General features: G+C 39.1%; 1 protein-coding gene across 3 annotated transcripts in view; it reads left to right on the top strand.

Annotated features, from left to right (window-relative positions):
* Positions 1-13,483, top strand: part of FAM118B (family with sequence similarity 118 member B) — a 78,059-nt gene that overhangs the window by 35,748 nt on the left and 28,828 nt on the right. For all 3 annotated transcript variants that reach the window (XM_023557069.2, XM_064268890.1, XM_010597135.3), the window contains 2 exons: positions 5,607-5,699; positions 9,917-10,169. In XM_023557069.2, coding sequence (XP_023412837.2) covers positions 5,614-5,699; positions 9,917-10,169 — 339 coding nt within the window. In that variant the 5' untranslated portion in view covers positions 5,607-5,613. Of the gene's footprint in view, positions 1-5,606; positions 5,700-9,916; positions 10,170-13,483 lie in introns of those variants that run through there.

The raw sequence follows: 13,483 nt of genomic DNA, 5'->3' as shown, positions 1-13,483 counted from the left end.
AATATATATACTCTTACACGTATATGTATATATACACGTATGTTACCACACTTTTTCTTTTTTGCAGAAGTGGTGGTGGTGTTGCAAAATTATATGTGTCTTATCCTTTTCTCTTGTGGCATCATTTACCTTGGTCAGACTGTGTTCGTGTGCTTCATCCACATTTGGTGCTACGTTTCCAGTCACCAAAGCTAACAAGTGTCTACTGTCTAGAGAGTGATTACCCATCCCCGCCCACATCCCTGGCAACCACCAATCAATGTTGATCTCTGTATACCTAAATGTTCTTGTCTTCTTATAAAAGTATGATCATACAGTATTTGTCCTTTCGTGATTGACTTGTTTCACTCACCATGATGTCCTCCAGATTCATCCACGTTATAATATTTTTCAAGAACTCATCATTATTCTTTATGGCTGTGTTGTATGCCATTGTATGTATGTACCACATTTTGGTTATCCATTTGTTCGTAGGTGGGCACTTAGGTTGTTTCAATTTTTTTGTTATTGTGAATAGTGTTGCAGCGAACATAGGTGTTCAATGTCTGTTCGTGTCTCTCTGTCATATCTTATATGAAGACTGAGGCCGTAAAATTTTTGTTAATGAGTTTGTTTTCTGAGCATTTACCAAGTGTCTGACTTTGATCTTGCCATGCTCTGTTGGCCTCTGTTGGCAGAAAGGCATTTTCCACTTCTGCTATACATAGCTAGTTCTGTTAAAATGAAGACTCAAATAATGATCAGGTAAAGAAATAAATGGGTGAACTAGTTGGTTAGGAATTTAGGAATCTTGTGTAAGACTTTTACAGTGAGCATTGAAGCTTTTAAGCAGTAACTGCTTAACTCTAAAATAGATTCTCTTTTTTTCCCCTCTTGTAAAAACAATACTCTAGAAGGAATAAGATAGCATTTATGCTTAGATGCCACTGGCGTATACATGTCAGGTTGTGAGTATCATATGAGGCATCCTTTAGACTGAAGAAAAGATGTTATCCTGTTAGAAAACAGGATGAGTAAATAATCCAGTGTTGGGTGGGCATATTGAATTACTTCTTATTCGTTGTCTAAATAAGAAGACCCAAAACATTCCAGTAATGACTTGTCAGGAGCTATTGAACATTTTTTTTTTTTCTTAATTTTAGTAGATGGAATGGACCTTCAGAACAGTTGACTTGGTAAAGAGAAAAAGTCCAAAAGCTTAGTATTCAGGGTAGATGTCAAGAATTGACCGCCTATCAATAGAATCCAGCAAAAATGACCTTGGGTATTTTGCAAGAGAAAAACGATTCTACTGACATAGGCTTCTGGTGGTGAGACATACCTAACAAATAATGATTGTCGTCTGAAAGAGTTGCTTCGCAACAACCAAAAAAATATGGATACGGTAACACAGATATGTATACAGGCATATAAATATGAGTATGAATATGTGGGTACATATGTGTGCATAGAAAGAAGTATCTATAGGCCTATGTACATTACAAGTATGTGTGTGCATATAGGGGACACAGGTACAGATACTTCTTAGACATAACCAGACACCTCACAGAATTGGTTTTCTGGAGGTTGAAGATGTAGGGCCATAGTCTCATGGAACAACTCTGTCAATTGGCATAATATAGTTCATAAAGTTATGTTCTACATCCTAGTTTGGTGAGTAGTGTCTGAGATCTCAAAAGCTTGCAAGCAGCTAAAATACAGCTGTTGGTCTCTACTCATCTGGAACAAAAGAGAAAGAAGGAAGCCAAAGACTCAGGCAAGAAACTAGTCTACAGGACTAGTAGTCAACACGAACAACAGCCTCCTCTGCCTTGAGACTGGAGGAACTAGATGGTGCCTGGCTATCACTACCAACTTTTCTAATCAGGGCCACATTTAATGGATCCTTACAGAACAAGAGAAAAACATGGTACAGAACCTCAAATTCTTAAAACGTTCACTTAGTGGACCCGTTGAGACTAAGGGACTCCCTGAGACTATCACCCTGGTATACATTTCAAACCTTACACCAAAAGTATCCCTTGAAATCACTTGTTAGCTAATAACAGATTGGATCATAAATAATACCACCCATGAGTAATGAATGAGCTTCTTTAAAAAAAATCAACAATAGGTGATCAAATGGTCAAAAATTACTCTAAAGCAAAGATGAGAAGGTAGTGGGGCAGGGAAACGTTACAACCAGAATGGAATGAATGCGAATATAATGACATTCTGAGAGAATTGTAACCAACGTCACTGAATGATTTGTGTAGATACTGTTAAATGGAAACCCTGGTGGCATCGTGGTTGAGAACTACAGCTGCGCTAACCAAAAGGTTGGAGGTTCAAATCCACCAGGTGCTCCTTGGAAATCCTATGGGGCAGTTCTACTCTGTCCTTTAGGTTCGCTATGAATCGGAATTGACTCAACAGCAGTGGGGTTGGTTTTGGTTTTATTGTTAAATGGGAACCTAATTTGCTGGGTAAGCTCTCACCTTAAGCACAATAAAAAAAAATTTTTTTTTAAGTGCTTCATCCAGCTTCTGAATTTACTTAACTGCCATGATTAAGTCACCAGAGTGCCTACTTTGAAGCAGCTAATACACATTACACAGAATTTAAGTAAATCTACTTTCTAGGATGTAGGAGCATAACTAAGAGCATAGGATCGGGAGGCAGACTGCATTGGTAGTACACAGAGCCCAACTCTTCTGTGCCTCAGTGTTCTTGTCTGTAAAATAGGACAGTAGTAATAGCACTTCAGGATCATGGGGATTAAATTAGTTAATATTTGCAAACTGTGTGGCATATGGTAGGTACTTTGTAAGACTTTTTTACATAAAACTGTGGTTTAGTAGCTGAATTAAACTTTGAACTCTGAAGATACCCATCTTTAAAACTTAATAAGAACTAAACTACTTCCCTAGTCGTCTTTCACAATGCACAGTGTTTGTCTTATGCTGAGTTCTCTACAGAAGCAAAACTAATAAAGCATATAAATATATGCAGAGAGAGATTTATATCAAGGAAATGGCTCATGCGGTTGTTGAGGCTGGAACGTCCCAAGTCCACAGGTCAGGATAGAAGCTTTTCCTGATTCACATAGCTGCAGGGGCTGGCGAGCCCAGGATCGGCAGGTCAGGGGCTCTTGCTCGTAGACTACAAAGATTGACAAATCCCAAGATTAGCAGGCAAGACTGCAGGTGAGCTGCTAGCTCAAGTCCCCAGAGTGGAGGTCACACAAACAGAAACCAGCTGCAGGATCCAGTGCAGCAAAAGCCCCCGAGCCTTGCCAGAATGTCTGTCTGTATTTATTGGAGGCCACATGCTCAGAGAAACTTCCTTTCAACTGTCTGGCTACTCACAGCATATCCCATCATGGAGGTGATCATATTATATCAAATCTCATCATGGAAGTAATCCCAACATCATACTATTGCCAAACCACTGAGAATCATGGCCCAGCCAAATTGGCACACAGCCTTAACCATCAAGTGTTTTACGTGGATGTAATAGGTTTAGATGATGGGTTTAGGGAACCATATTTAAGGAAAAAACATGTACCCTTTTTGTTGCATACCTTTTAAAAATAAATGGATGGGTTGTCTTGTGTGTGGGAGAAGTAACCAGCCTTCACTGCTTCTCCAATCTAGAGCATAGACTCTTTAGAGTAGGAAGTGTTCTAACGGCAGTTACATCCTGACTGCTGGCATTAGCAAACTGGGAAGCTGCTAGGCTCTCAGAAATGATTCATACAGTTAAGGGAGGGTGGCAAAACCATTACCTGATGTACATCCTACGTTTAACAAAATAGTTGAGTTTCAGAAAAATTCAGCTTGCATTTTGTGTAGGTATTTCCTATTTGTCTGGTTGTAAGAATCACGTGAAGAGTCTGGAGATTCTGGTTCAGTAACTCTGCAGGAGAGCCTAGGAGCGTAGACTTTCTCTAAGTATCCCGGGTGATTATTCAGTTAAGGCAAGATTCGCTAAGTGATACATCTGTCTTCTCTAAGCCCCAGCTTTCTTACCAACTATTTTAGTTACTAGCGCTGCTTTAATAGAAGTACCACTAGTGGGTGGCTTTAACAAGCAGAAATTTATTTTCTTGCAGTTGAGGAGGCTAGAAGTCTGAATTCAGGGTACCGGCTCTAGGGGGAGTCTGTCTGTTTTGGAGGAGGGTCCTGGGCAGTCATGTTCATGTATCTTCCCCTCTGTGTGTGCTTGCTTGCTTTTAATCTGCTTTTTTATATCTCAGGAGTTTGAGGTAAACACACCCTACACTAATACTGCCTCATTAACATAACAAAGAAAACTCATTCCCAAATGGGATTATAACCATAGTTATAACTTGATTCCAACTCATATCGACTCTATAGGACAGAATAGAGCTGCCCCCTAGGGTCTCTAAGGCTATAATTTTTACAGAAACAGACTGGCACATCTTTCTCCCGAGGGGTAGCTGGTGCGTTCCAGCCTCCAGCCTTTCAGTTAGCAGCTTTAACCCCTGTGCCACGAGGGCTCAGCTACAGGTATAGGGGTTAGGATTTACAACACACACTTTGGGGGGATACGATTCAATCCATAACATCAGCAGAATCAAAGATTTGAATAGAAAGGTGATCTACTTCTGAACTCGTATCTGTGATTTTATATTAGTGACAGTGATATCAAAGAAGCATTCTATTATGTGTGATGAAATATGGGGGGGGGGATGAGCCTTCTGTTTACCAGAAAAATTAATTCAGCAGACTTTAAAAAATATTTTAATAAAAAAGCTTTCTAATAAAACGCTAAACTTCCAGTAATAGTAGTTCAGTTCTTTCCAAATACTGCATATGAAACACACAGAACTGCAGTATATGCGTCGTCTTCCGTAGTGTGTGCATACTGAAAGTATTACTGCTATTTTAGAACTAACAGTCCTTAGATTTAGCAAGCTTATTAATGTTCTGAGCAGTTAAAAATTCTCTTTGTAATTCTTCTTCCACAGTCAGTCTTTTCCTTTTGCTAGTTATCTCGTCACCTGGAGGTAGTTGATCGGTTTCCAAACATCTTTGCTTGGTAATACTTTTACCCCTTTTCACAGTGTCTTGATTTAAAAGTCTAGTTAGCTAGAGAGACATGCCCTGCTGCCTCTGAGGACATAGTTGTCTAGTAAAGAAGGAATGTTTCATCAGCAAATTAGTATTGATTGTTCTGTTCTTGACTTGCTGATTTCTTCAGCTGATATTAAGTGGATGATTGGGGCTATTATTAGCACACTGATCATGAGTCCTCCCTCCCCAAGCCTGTTTCATGTGGAAGGATAACAGGTATTTCCTAAACTCCGCGACGTGATGACCAGTCGTTGACATGAGTTGACATTGTTTTTTGGGGAGCACTCCAGGAGCAAAAAGCAAGGTGGCAGTATGGAGCACCAAAATCCTATAATTTCAGAGGTTACTTCTTTTAGATGAACTTAAGTTTGGAACTCTGGTTAACTAATGAATTTCTGTTAAGCAGGGGATATCTCCAGAATACCATTAGGATATACAACTTATTAAGCTAGTATTTACTGTTTATACTATTTTGAATTGTATGGTTTAAAGATCTAATCATCGTCCATGGCGTTTAATCTATTTTAGAAACTGGATGGCTTCTACAGGGAGCCAGGCCTCTGATATAGACCAGATTTTTGGATTCTTCAGTGATGGCGCACCCCCCACCAAAAAGCCCAGGTAAACAAGGGAAGGGAATCTGACGTAGTAAATTAGCATTCATGTTGGATAAAGAAAACTAACTTGCCCTGTATTCCAGTTGTTTTCACTAATTAATATTGACCTTCATTTTAAAAAGTCAACTTGTTTTTATTTTGGATTTAATCTTTAGTTTTTATCAAGGTTATACATGTAGCTAATTTTAAAAGTTAGTACCTCAAGACTCCACTCCTTGTCAGAGACCATCACCTTCAACTTTTTTTATGTTTCTTCTAGTATTTACATCCATATTTGTAAATATTCTATGTGTACTGTTGTTTTTTAAGCTTTTTGTTTTATTTCTAATTACAGAAGATAAAGATTAACCTTGCTGTCATGAATCCCCCCGAGTTGCAAAACCACCCCCTCACACACATCACACATCGCACACGTTGCCCACCACCTCCCAGTATGTTTTAAATCGCCATTTTTGGTTAAATCAGTTTTTAGTATTTATAACATTATAATAGTTTAAATATTATTTATAGCTGAGTGTAATAATATGCTATGATTACATTTCCTTTCTGAATTATTTTCCCCTATTTTGTTAAAAGATGTTCTCATTTTTTTCCTTTTTTTTTTTTTTTGCTTTGTTTTCTGTGTACCTGTGATTAATTTCTTCCCAAAGTCTGTGACAAAAGAATAAATCTCCTAGACATGGTAAAACACATCAGTAGATTAACAGATTTATTTGTTTCTTGGGTCCTTCTCTCTGGGCTCTGTTCGCTTTGGGCAGTTGCTCTGCAGGCCTGCTGCATTTCCAATATTGCCCCCTCCCTTTACCATCATCCTTAGAATTATGTCGCTCCTTGTTATGGATTGAATTGTGTCTCCCAGAATGTATCAACTTGGCTAGGCCGTGGTTCCTACTAGTGTTGTGTGGTTGTCCACCATTTTGTGATCTGATGTGATTATCCTATGTATTGTAAATCCTAACCTCTGTGATGTTAATGAGACAGAATTAGAGGCAGTTATGTTAATGAGGCAGGACTCAATCTAAAGGATTAGGTTGTATCTTGAGTTAATCTCTTTTGAGATATATATGAAAGAATCAGAGAGGAAAAGGGACCTCATGACACCAAAAAAGCGCTGGTAACGGACCACATTGTTTGGACCTGGGATCCCTGTGCTGAGAAGCTCCTAGACCAGGGGAGGATTGATGACAAGGACATTCCCCCAGAACTGACACAGAGAGAAAGCCACCCCCTTGAGCTGGCACCCTGAATTTGAACTTCTAGCCTCCTAGGCTATGAGAGAGTAAATTTCTGTTTGTTAAAGCCATGCACTTGTGGTATTTCTGTTATAGCAGCACTAGATGACTAAGACACTCCTCTTTTGGATCCGGGGTTTCCTGGATCTCATGCCTTGTTTTTTCTTGTCCTCCTTCATTTCATTTTGCTGAAGTATATCCTCATGTGGCTTCCTTAGTAAGGATCCATAGGAGAACAGTTTATGAAGACATTTGAAACTGTCTTTATCATGCTCGTGTTTGATGGTTTGGCTAAATATAGAATTTTAGGTAGCAAATAATTTTCTAAGAATTTTGAAGGCATTGCCCATTTTCTGCCGACACGTAACTGTTCCTGCCAAAATAGCCGCTTGTATTCAGATTTCCAGTCCTTTGGACTGTGTGTCCTCTTATTATTAGAAATTCGTAAGGCTCTGTTTTATCTTCATTAATCTGAAATTTTACAATAATGCGTCTTCACTTAAAAGAAATTTTCTTGTGTTATTTGATAATTTCCTTTACGAATTTTTCTCTATCTTTGTAGAACTCTTGTTTTCAGACTTCTGGATTAAGTCTCTAATTTTCTTGAATTTTTTTCATTCCTTTTTTGTTTTTTAATTCTGCTTTTAGAAGATTTTCTCAATTTTATCTTCTAACCTTATGAATTAATTATTTTTGTTTACAAGAAGTCTTTTTGTTTTCCTATTCTTTTTTTATAGCATTCTGTTCATATTTCATAGATGCAATTTTTTTAAAGCTAAGTGAGAATATAGTTTTCATTTAAATTTTCCTTCTTTCTCTTGCATTGTCTCTTGTTTCCTCCAAATTCCTTTCTGTCTGCTAGTTTGTTTGGGTCTAACTCTCGTGTTTGGGACTTCCCTCAAATATAAGATGACCCTTGTTTTGTCTGCTCATATTTAAGAGAAAACTCTAAAAGGCCAGTTGGAAGATCTGTGTGTGCATAAGGACTTGTTCGTGATGGGGTTCCCTGCAGATATCAAGCATGGGCCAGGCTCGGCAGATGAGGAGCTCCTACCTGGCAGAATCTGTGGGTCTTTTCTCTCACACTCAATTTCTCCAAATAAGAATCCTTCCATCTTCTAACTAGATACGGGGTGGGGTGCAAGTAAAAGGTTGGCTGCCAGTGATCTGGGAATCTCCCCCAGGGGAAGGGGGTTGGAGGGAGTCTTATATTTCACACACAGACTGACTTATCTCCCTGTTTTCACACTCCCACCCTGTCCCCCTGAGCTGTGCCAGTGTCCCCAAATACAGAGTCCTATGGCTCAGCCTTTCCAGAAGGCAAGTCTCCAGCCTTCTGCCAGGAGGGGAAGGACATTCAGAGTTCTGACTGCTTCAATTACACACTTGCAATTAATTTGCCTATTTTAGCCCCACCTGCACCTTCATCTTCAAATGAACTAGAATATTCCCAAGGTTCTACAAGAATTGGCTTTTACTTTACAATTTCTAAAATTGTATTGACCTCTATTGTCTGCTGTTCTTTTCCCATTCTCCTTATAAATTTATGCATTTAAAAAAAAAAAAAAAAACTCTTTTATTAGTGGTTTTGGGAAGGACCCGAAATAAAACACAGCTGTTAATTTTTTCCTTTTTAACTGAAATTTTAAATTAAGGAAAAGTATAACTCAGATCTATACATATGTATGGTAAAAATTCAAATAGTACAGCAATATCAGGTGAGAAGTAGGAGTTACTTATCCCCCCAGGCCCACTTCCCAGAGTGAGCCACTGTTTACAGTTGTTGCAAATCCTAGAAATTTTCCGTGCGTGTGTTTGTATATGTTCCACTCCCCTGATTCCCCTGAGCTGACATTCATTTTTCATCGTTTGCTTCTGATATCTATTATCAGTCTTTCCCAGTAGACTAAACTTTTGAGATCAGGGACTCCATTTTGTTCATAGGTACACTTTTAGTGCAGTTTTTAGGTTTTTCATATTTATCGAATGACAGGATGCAGGGACTGGTGAAAGGGAACCCAAAATGAGGTTTCCCAAGACTGAAAATAATGTCCCTTTTTTAGATTATGCCAAAATGCTGATCCTGTTTTTATTCATTTTGTTATCATTTGGACAGAAGGTTGCAGATGGCAATTTCTTGGGTAAAAGCATACTGTCAGCAGTTATTAAAGTGAAGAAACGTATTTCAAACAGGGATTTTAATACAGTCTCCAGAATAAGGAGAGAGGTTCAAAAAACAAACAAAAACTTGCCCCATGCTATCTTGCATGAAGCTTCAGGACAGAAGTCTGTCTGTGCTTATTATCATGCTGAGAAAAGAATGTTTTTCATTTTTTGTCGTATCCTCTGAGTAGTTATTTCTTTGTTGTTTATTTAAGTATGTGAGATTCCTGTGTTCTCAGAATTCTGATGGCCACTTTATTATTCTTTTCTTGCCTGAGGAAATGTAGAGAACTGAGGGCAGATTTGTTCCCATGTTGGCTATCTCATGCTCAGTTTTATCTTAATAATGTTTACAAAATTGGGGGTTAAATTTGTTACTGACTTTCTTTCATCTCTGTTGACATTACTCAACGATAGGAATCTAATTTTTTTTTCCCTCTCTTTCTGGAATCCAAATCGTACATAAAAAAAAAATTGATGTCAGTTTAAAATACAATTTAGTTGTTAGAACTCTGCTGAGCTGTAATATATTTGTACCTTTTGCTAATACTAGTGGGTTTTCTTAGGTTGAGAGGAATATAAAGGAGAAAATTGCTTTCAAGATTACTTGTTAGGATTCCTGAAGTCAGTTTATTCCTTTGCAAGCACTAACACAATAGTCTGGTCTTTTTACTTGAGCTAGTTTGGAGAAGTGTCAGAAACTGGTATTTGTCATCTTGGTGACTATAAAAGTTATAGCTAAACCTATGGTTTTAGTCAAATTGTCTTTCACATGCCTCATACATGTTGGGTGTTCCCGTTTCTCTCACTTGTCTTACTTTTTTAGGAAGCTGCTTCCAAGCTTGAAAACTAAGAGGCCTCAGGAACTTGTGCTGGTGATCGGAACAGGCATCAGTGCTGCCGTTGCCCCTCAGGTTCCAGCCCTGAAATCCTGGAAGGGGTTAATTCAGGCCTTACTGGATGCTGCCATTGATTTTGATCTCCTGGAAGATGAAGAGAGCAAGAAATTTCAGAAGTGTCTCCATGAAGACAAGAACCTCGTCCATGTTGCCCATGACCTCATCCAGAAACTCTCTCCCGTGAGTAACCTGTGTGCCATGGCATTTGAAATCTCTCAAAACCGTGACTGCCATGCCACATACAGCAGGGATCTTCATTTCTAGATTGTGGATTTGCATCACAATTTGGCTCTCCTGCAAAATGTCTATTTATGGACCCTACTCAGTTATCTTGACCCCATTTCACTTTGGGTGTGTGTGTGCGTGTGTGAGAGAGAGAGAGAGAGATGTTGAGGCCTTTATATGTACAAAAATGAGACCTTGTCCTGTTAGCCTTGTGCTTTGAATTATTTTTGTTGGTGATAATTAATTTGCATTTACATTTTCCACACTCATTATTATAAAAGCCATATTCCCTAGCATCTGCATTTTAGGGGACCTCAGAAAGATTGGAAATATTCTTAGCACTTTATGGATGAAGCAGACCAGTTTTTAATGTCCTTTTTTTTTAAATTAAAATATCTTATTGTGTTTTCAGTGAAAGTTTTCACAGCAAATTAGGTTTCCGTTTAACGATTTCTATACAATTTGTTCAGTGACGTTGGTTACATTTTTCACACCGTGTCAGCTTTCTCATTATTTCCTTTCTGGTTGTTCCATTTCTGGTAATCTAGTTTCTCTGCCCCCTTTCGTTCTCATCCTTGCTTTTGAATAAATGTTGACTGCTTGGCCTTATATAGATGATTTTTTTAAAGGAGCACAGTTGTAAAAATGGTGTGTTGGGGGCGTCTGACCTCCCCTAACTTCACAAGGCGGGGAGGGAGAATCAAGAGCTACAGCCCAAGGCTGATTCCTATAAGGTGGAGGTTGGACATGCCTTCACCTTCCAACCGTTTTACCAATTCTGACACCAACCGTCCCTCCCACGGCACTCTATTCTCTGCTGTGTTCGATAATTCGTTGCAGTGGCCACACAGAACTCACAGACAATACTCATAGTTATGGGGTTTATTAGAGAAGTAACAGGTTACAATTCAGGTTCAGGAACGCTCAGGATACAGTTCTTCCATCAGGACAGCTTCTTCTCAGCCGTGCTCTCAGGCACACCTCTCTCTGGTCCTTGGCCTCTGCCCTGCTTGGGCAAGTGTTAAGAAAGCTCTTTTAGCTCTGCTAATAAGTGCCCCAGGGCACCCTACTCTGCCCAGTAAGACACTCAGCTCTAACTCCCTGGGTCAGCAAACCTGGATCTGCCAAATGCCTGGAAGCACCCTTCTGCCCAAAGGCACTCAGCTTTCTCGCTCTGTGGGCCAGGAAGCCCACCACACTGTCTCCTGCCGGTCTCCTGGTTCTGCTGCTGCCATTTCTCTGCTGCTGCTTCTCACTGCCTCTCATGGTCTCTGGTGACACAGCTCTCTCTCTGTCTCCTGGAAGGTCTCAGTACAGGGATCCCAGGTCTAAAGGATGCACTCTGCTCCTATCTCTTCTCCTTGGTAGTAGTCAGGCCACCTCTGTCCACTTCTGGAATGGCTCATTTTACGCCTAAAGGGATGGCAAAACTGACCAGTCCCCTTCTTTAGGGTTCCATATACCTTATTTGCATGGTCCCATCCCCACAAGGGTGCTGTGAGACTTATTTGCATTATTAGCAAGCTGTCCAGTCTCCTTGGTGGGCCACAAGCACCTCATTTGCATAGTCCTGCCCAGTCATTTGGTGGGAGTTACAAAGACTATGGCTGGAAGGGTCACATAAGTAATTCACTGCACCACAACAGTACTCACAGATGGTATTGTTTATTGTATGAGCCAGTCTGTTATTTAGCTAAAAAATGACCTCATAGAATAGTTTTGGTTCAAGATTTAAAGAGTATTTCAGGGTGATAGTCTTGGGGAGCCCTCTAGTCTCAACTGGTCCAGTGAATCTGAACTTTTTAAGACATTGAGTTCTGTTCACCATTTTGCTTCCATTCTCTCAGGATCCATATATTGTCTTCCTGAAGAGAATGGTCAAGCACCATCTAGTTCTTCTGGTCCCAGGATAGATGAGGCTGTGGTTTGTGTAGACTATTAGTCCTGTAGACTAGTTCTCTGAATATTTGGTTTCCTTTTTTCTCTTTTGCTTCAGATGCACAGTGACCAATTGTATCTTAGATGGCCACTTGCAAGCTTTTAAGACTGCAGACACTACTCACCAAATTAGAATGTAGAGCATAAACTTTACGTACTGTCTTATGTTATTTGACTGAGTTGTCCACAGGCTATGGTCCTAAGCTTTCAGACCCTGTAAACCAATTCTGTGAGGTGTTTGCTTTAGTCTAAGAAGTATCTGTGTTTGTGTCCCCATGTGCTTTACTGCATATATGAATGTGTACACTTACATATATATACACTTGCATACAGATACATCTATCTGTGCCCATGTACATACATAAACATGTAACCACATTCCTGTTTTTTAATTGTTGTTGCACAGTTGTATATGTCATACCATTTACTAAAAACATCCATTTTTCTTGGGTACTTCTTAGTGACGTCATTTACCTTAGTCAGCCTGTGCATACTTTACACACATTCAGTGTTTTTAATGTTCATTTTAAAGGCAGTCACTGAAAATACTTTTACGGAATTTTGGTCTCGCTTTTTTGTCTTGTTCTATACTATCCACCTGAGCTGGGTACCAACTCCTGACATAAGTAAAAGGCCTCCTTGTCTTGCTTTGTCTTTAAGTTTCTGCAAGTCAGAATTTACCTGAGATGTATCAGGGACAATAGAATTCTTACTCCTTGAAAAGTCAGTTATCAGTGATGAAGTTTTTTCTTCCAGACCCTAGGGCTATAGGAAAGAGGTGTCATTATAGGTTAGCTGAAAAAAAACACGGGCCGTTAAAATTAATTTCCTCCTGTTTCACGACTCATTGCAGAAACTTAGATTGTTTTACTTCCTCTTTTCATTTCCTTGCCCTTCACTGGGAAACTAACCTAAAACATTGTAAAGATTTGATAGGTTTTAAAGAGCTAATGGGACTCGTCCCCCCTCAACTCATACCATATATAAAAATTAACTCAAAATGGATCCAAGATCTAAATGTAAGACTTAAAACTGTAAAACTCTTAGAAGAAAACATAAGCGTAAATATTCATGACCTCAGATTTTGCAAAGCATTTGTAAATAGGATAGCAAAAGCAGAATCAGCTAAAGAAAGAACAGTATGGTTAAAAAAGAGAGATTGGTTGAAAATAGAACACTGAATATCTGATATTAAGGAATTAATATTAAAATTTTTAGATATGATAGTGGTATTAAGGTTGTGTTTTCTATTTAATGGGGGGAGGCACTTATATTTTAGGGAACATACTGGAGTATATATGAATGAAATGGTACAATGTCTGGAAATTGCT

Source organism: Loxodonta africana, chromosome 15 (assembly GCF_030014295.1).
Source record: "Loxodonta africana isolate mLoxAfr1 chromosome 15, mLoxAfr1.hap2, whole genome shotgun sequence".
Taxonomy (NCBI): Eukaryota; Metazoa; Chordata; class Mammalia; order Proboscidea; family Elephantidae; genus Loxodonta; species Loxodonta africana.
This window is presented reverse-complemented; position numbering and strand designations above follow the sequence as displayed.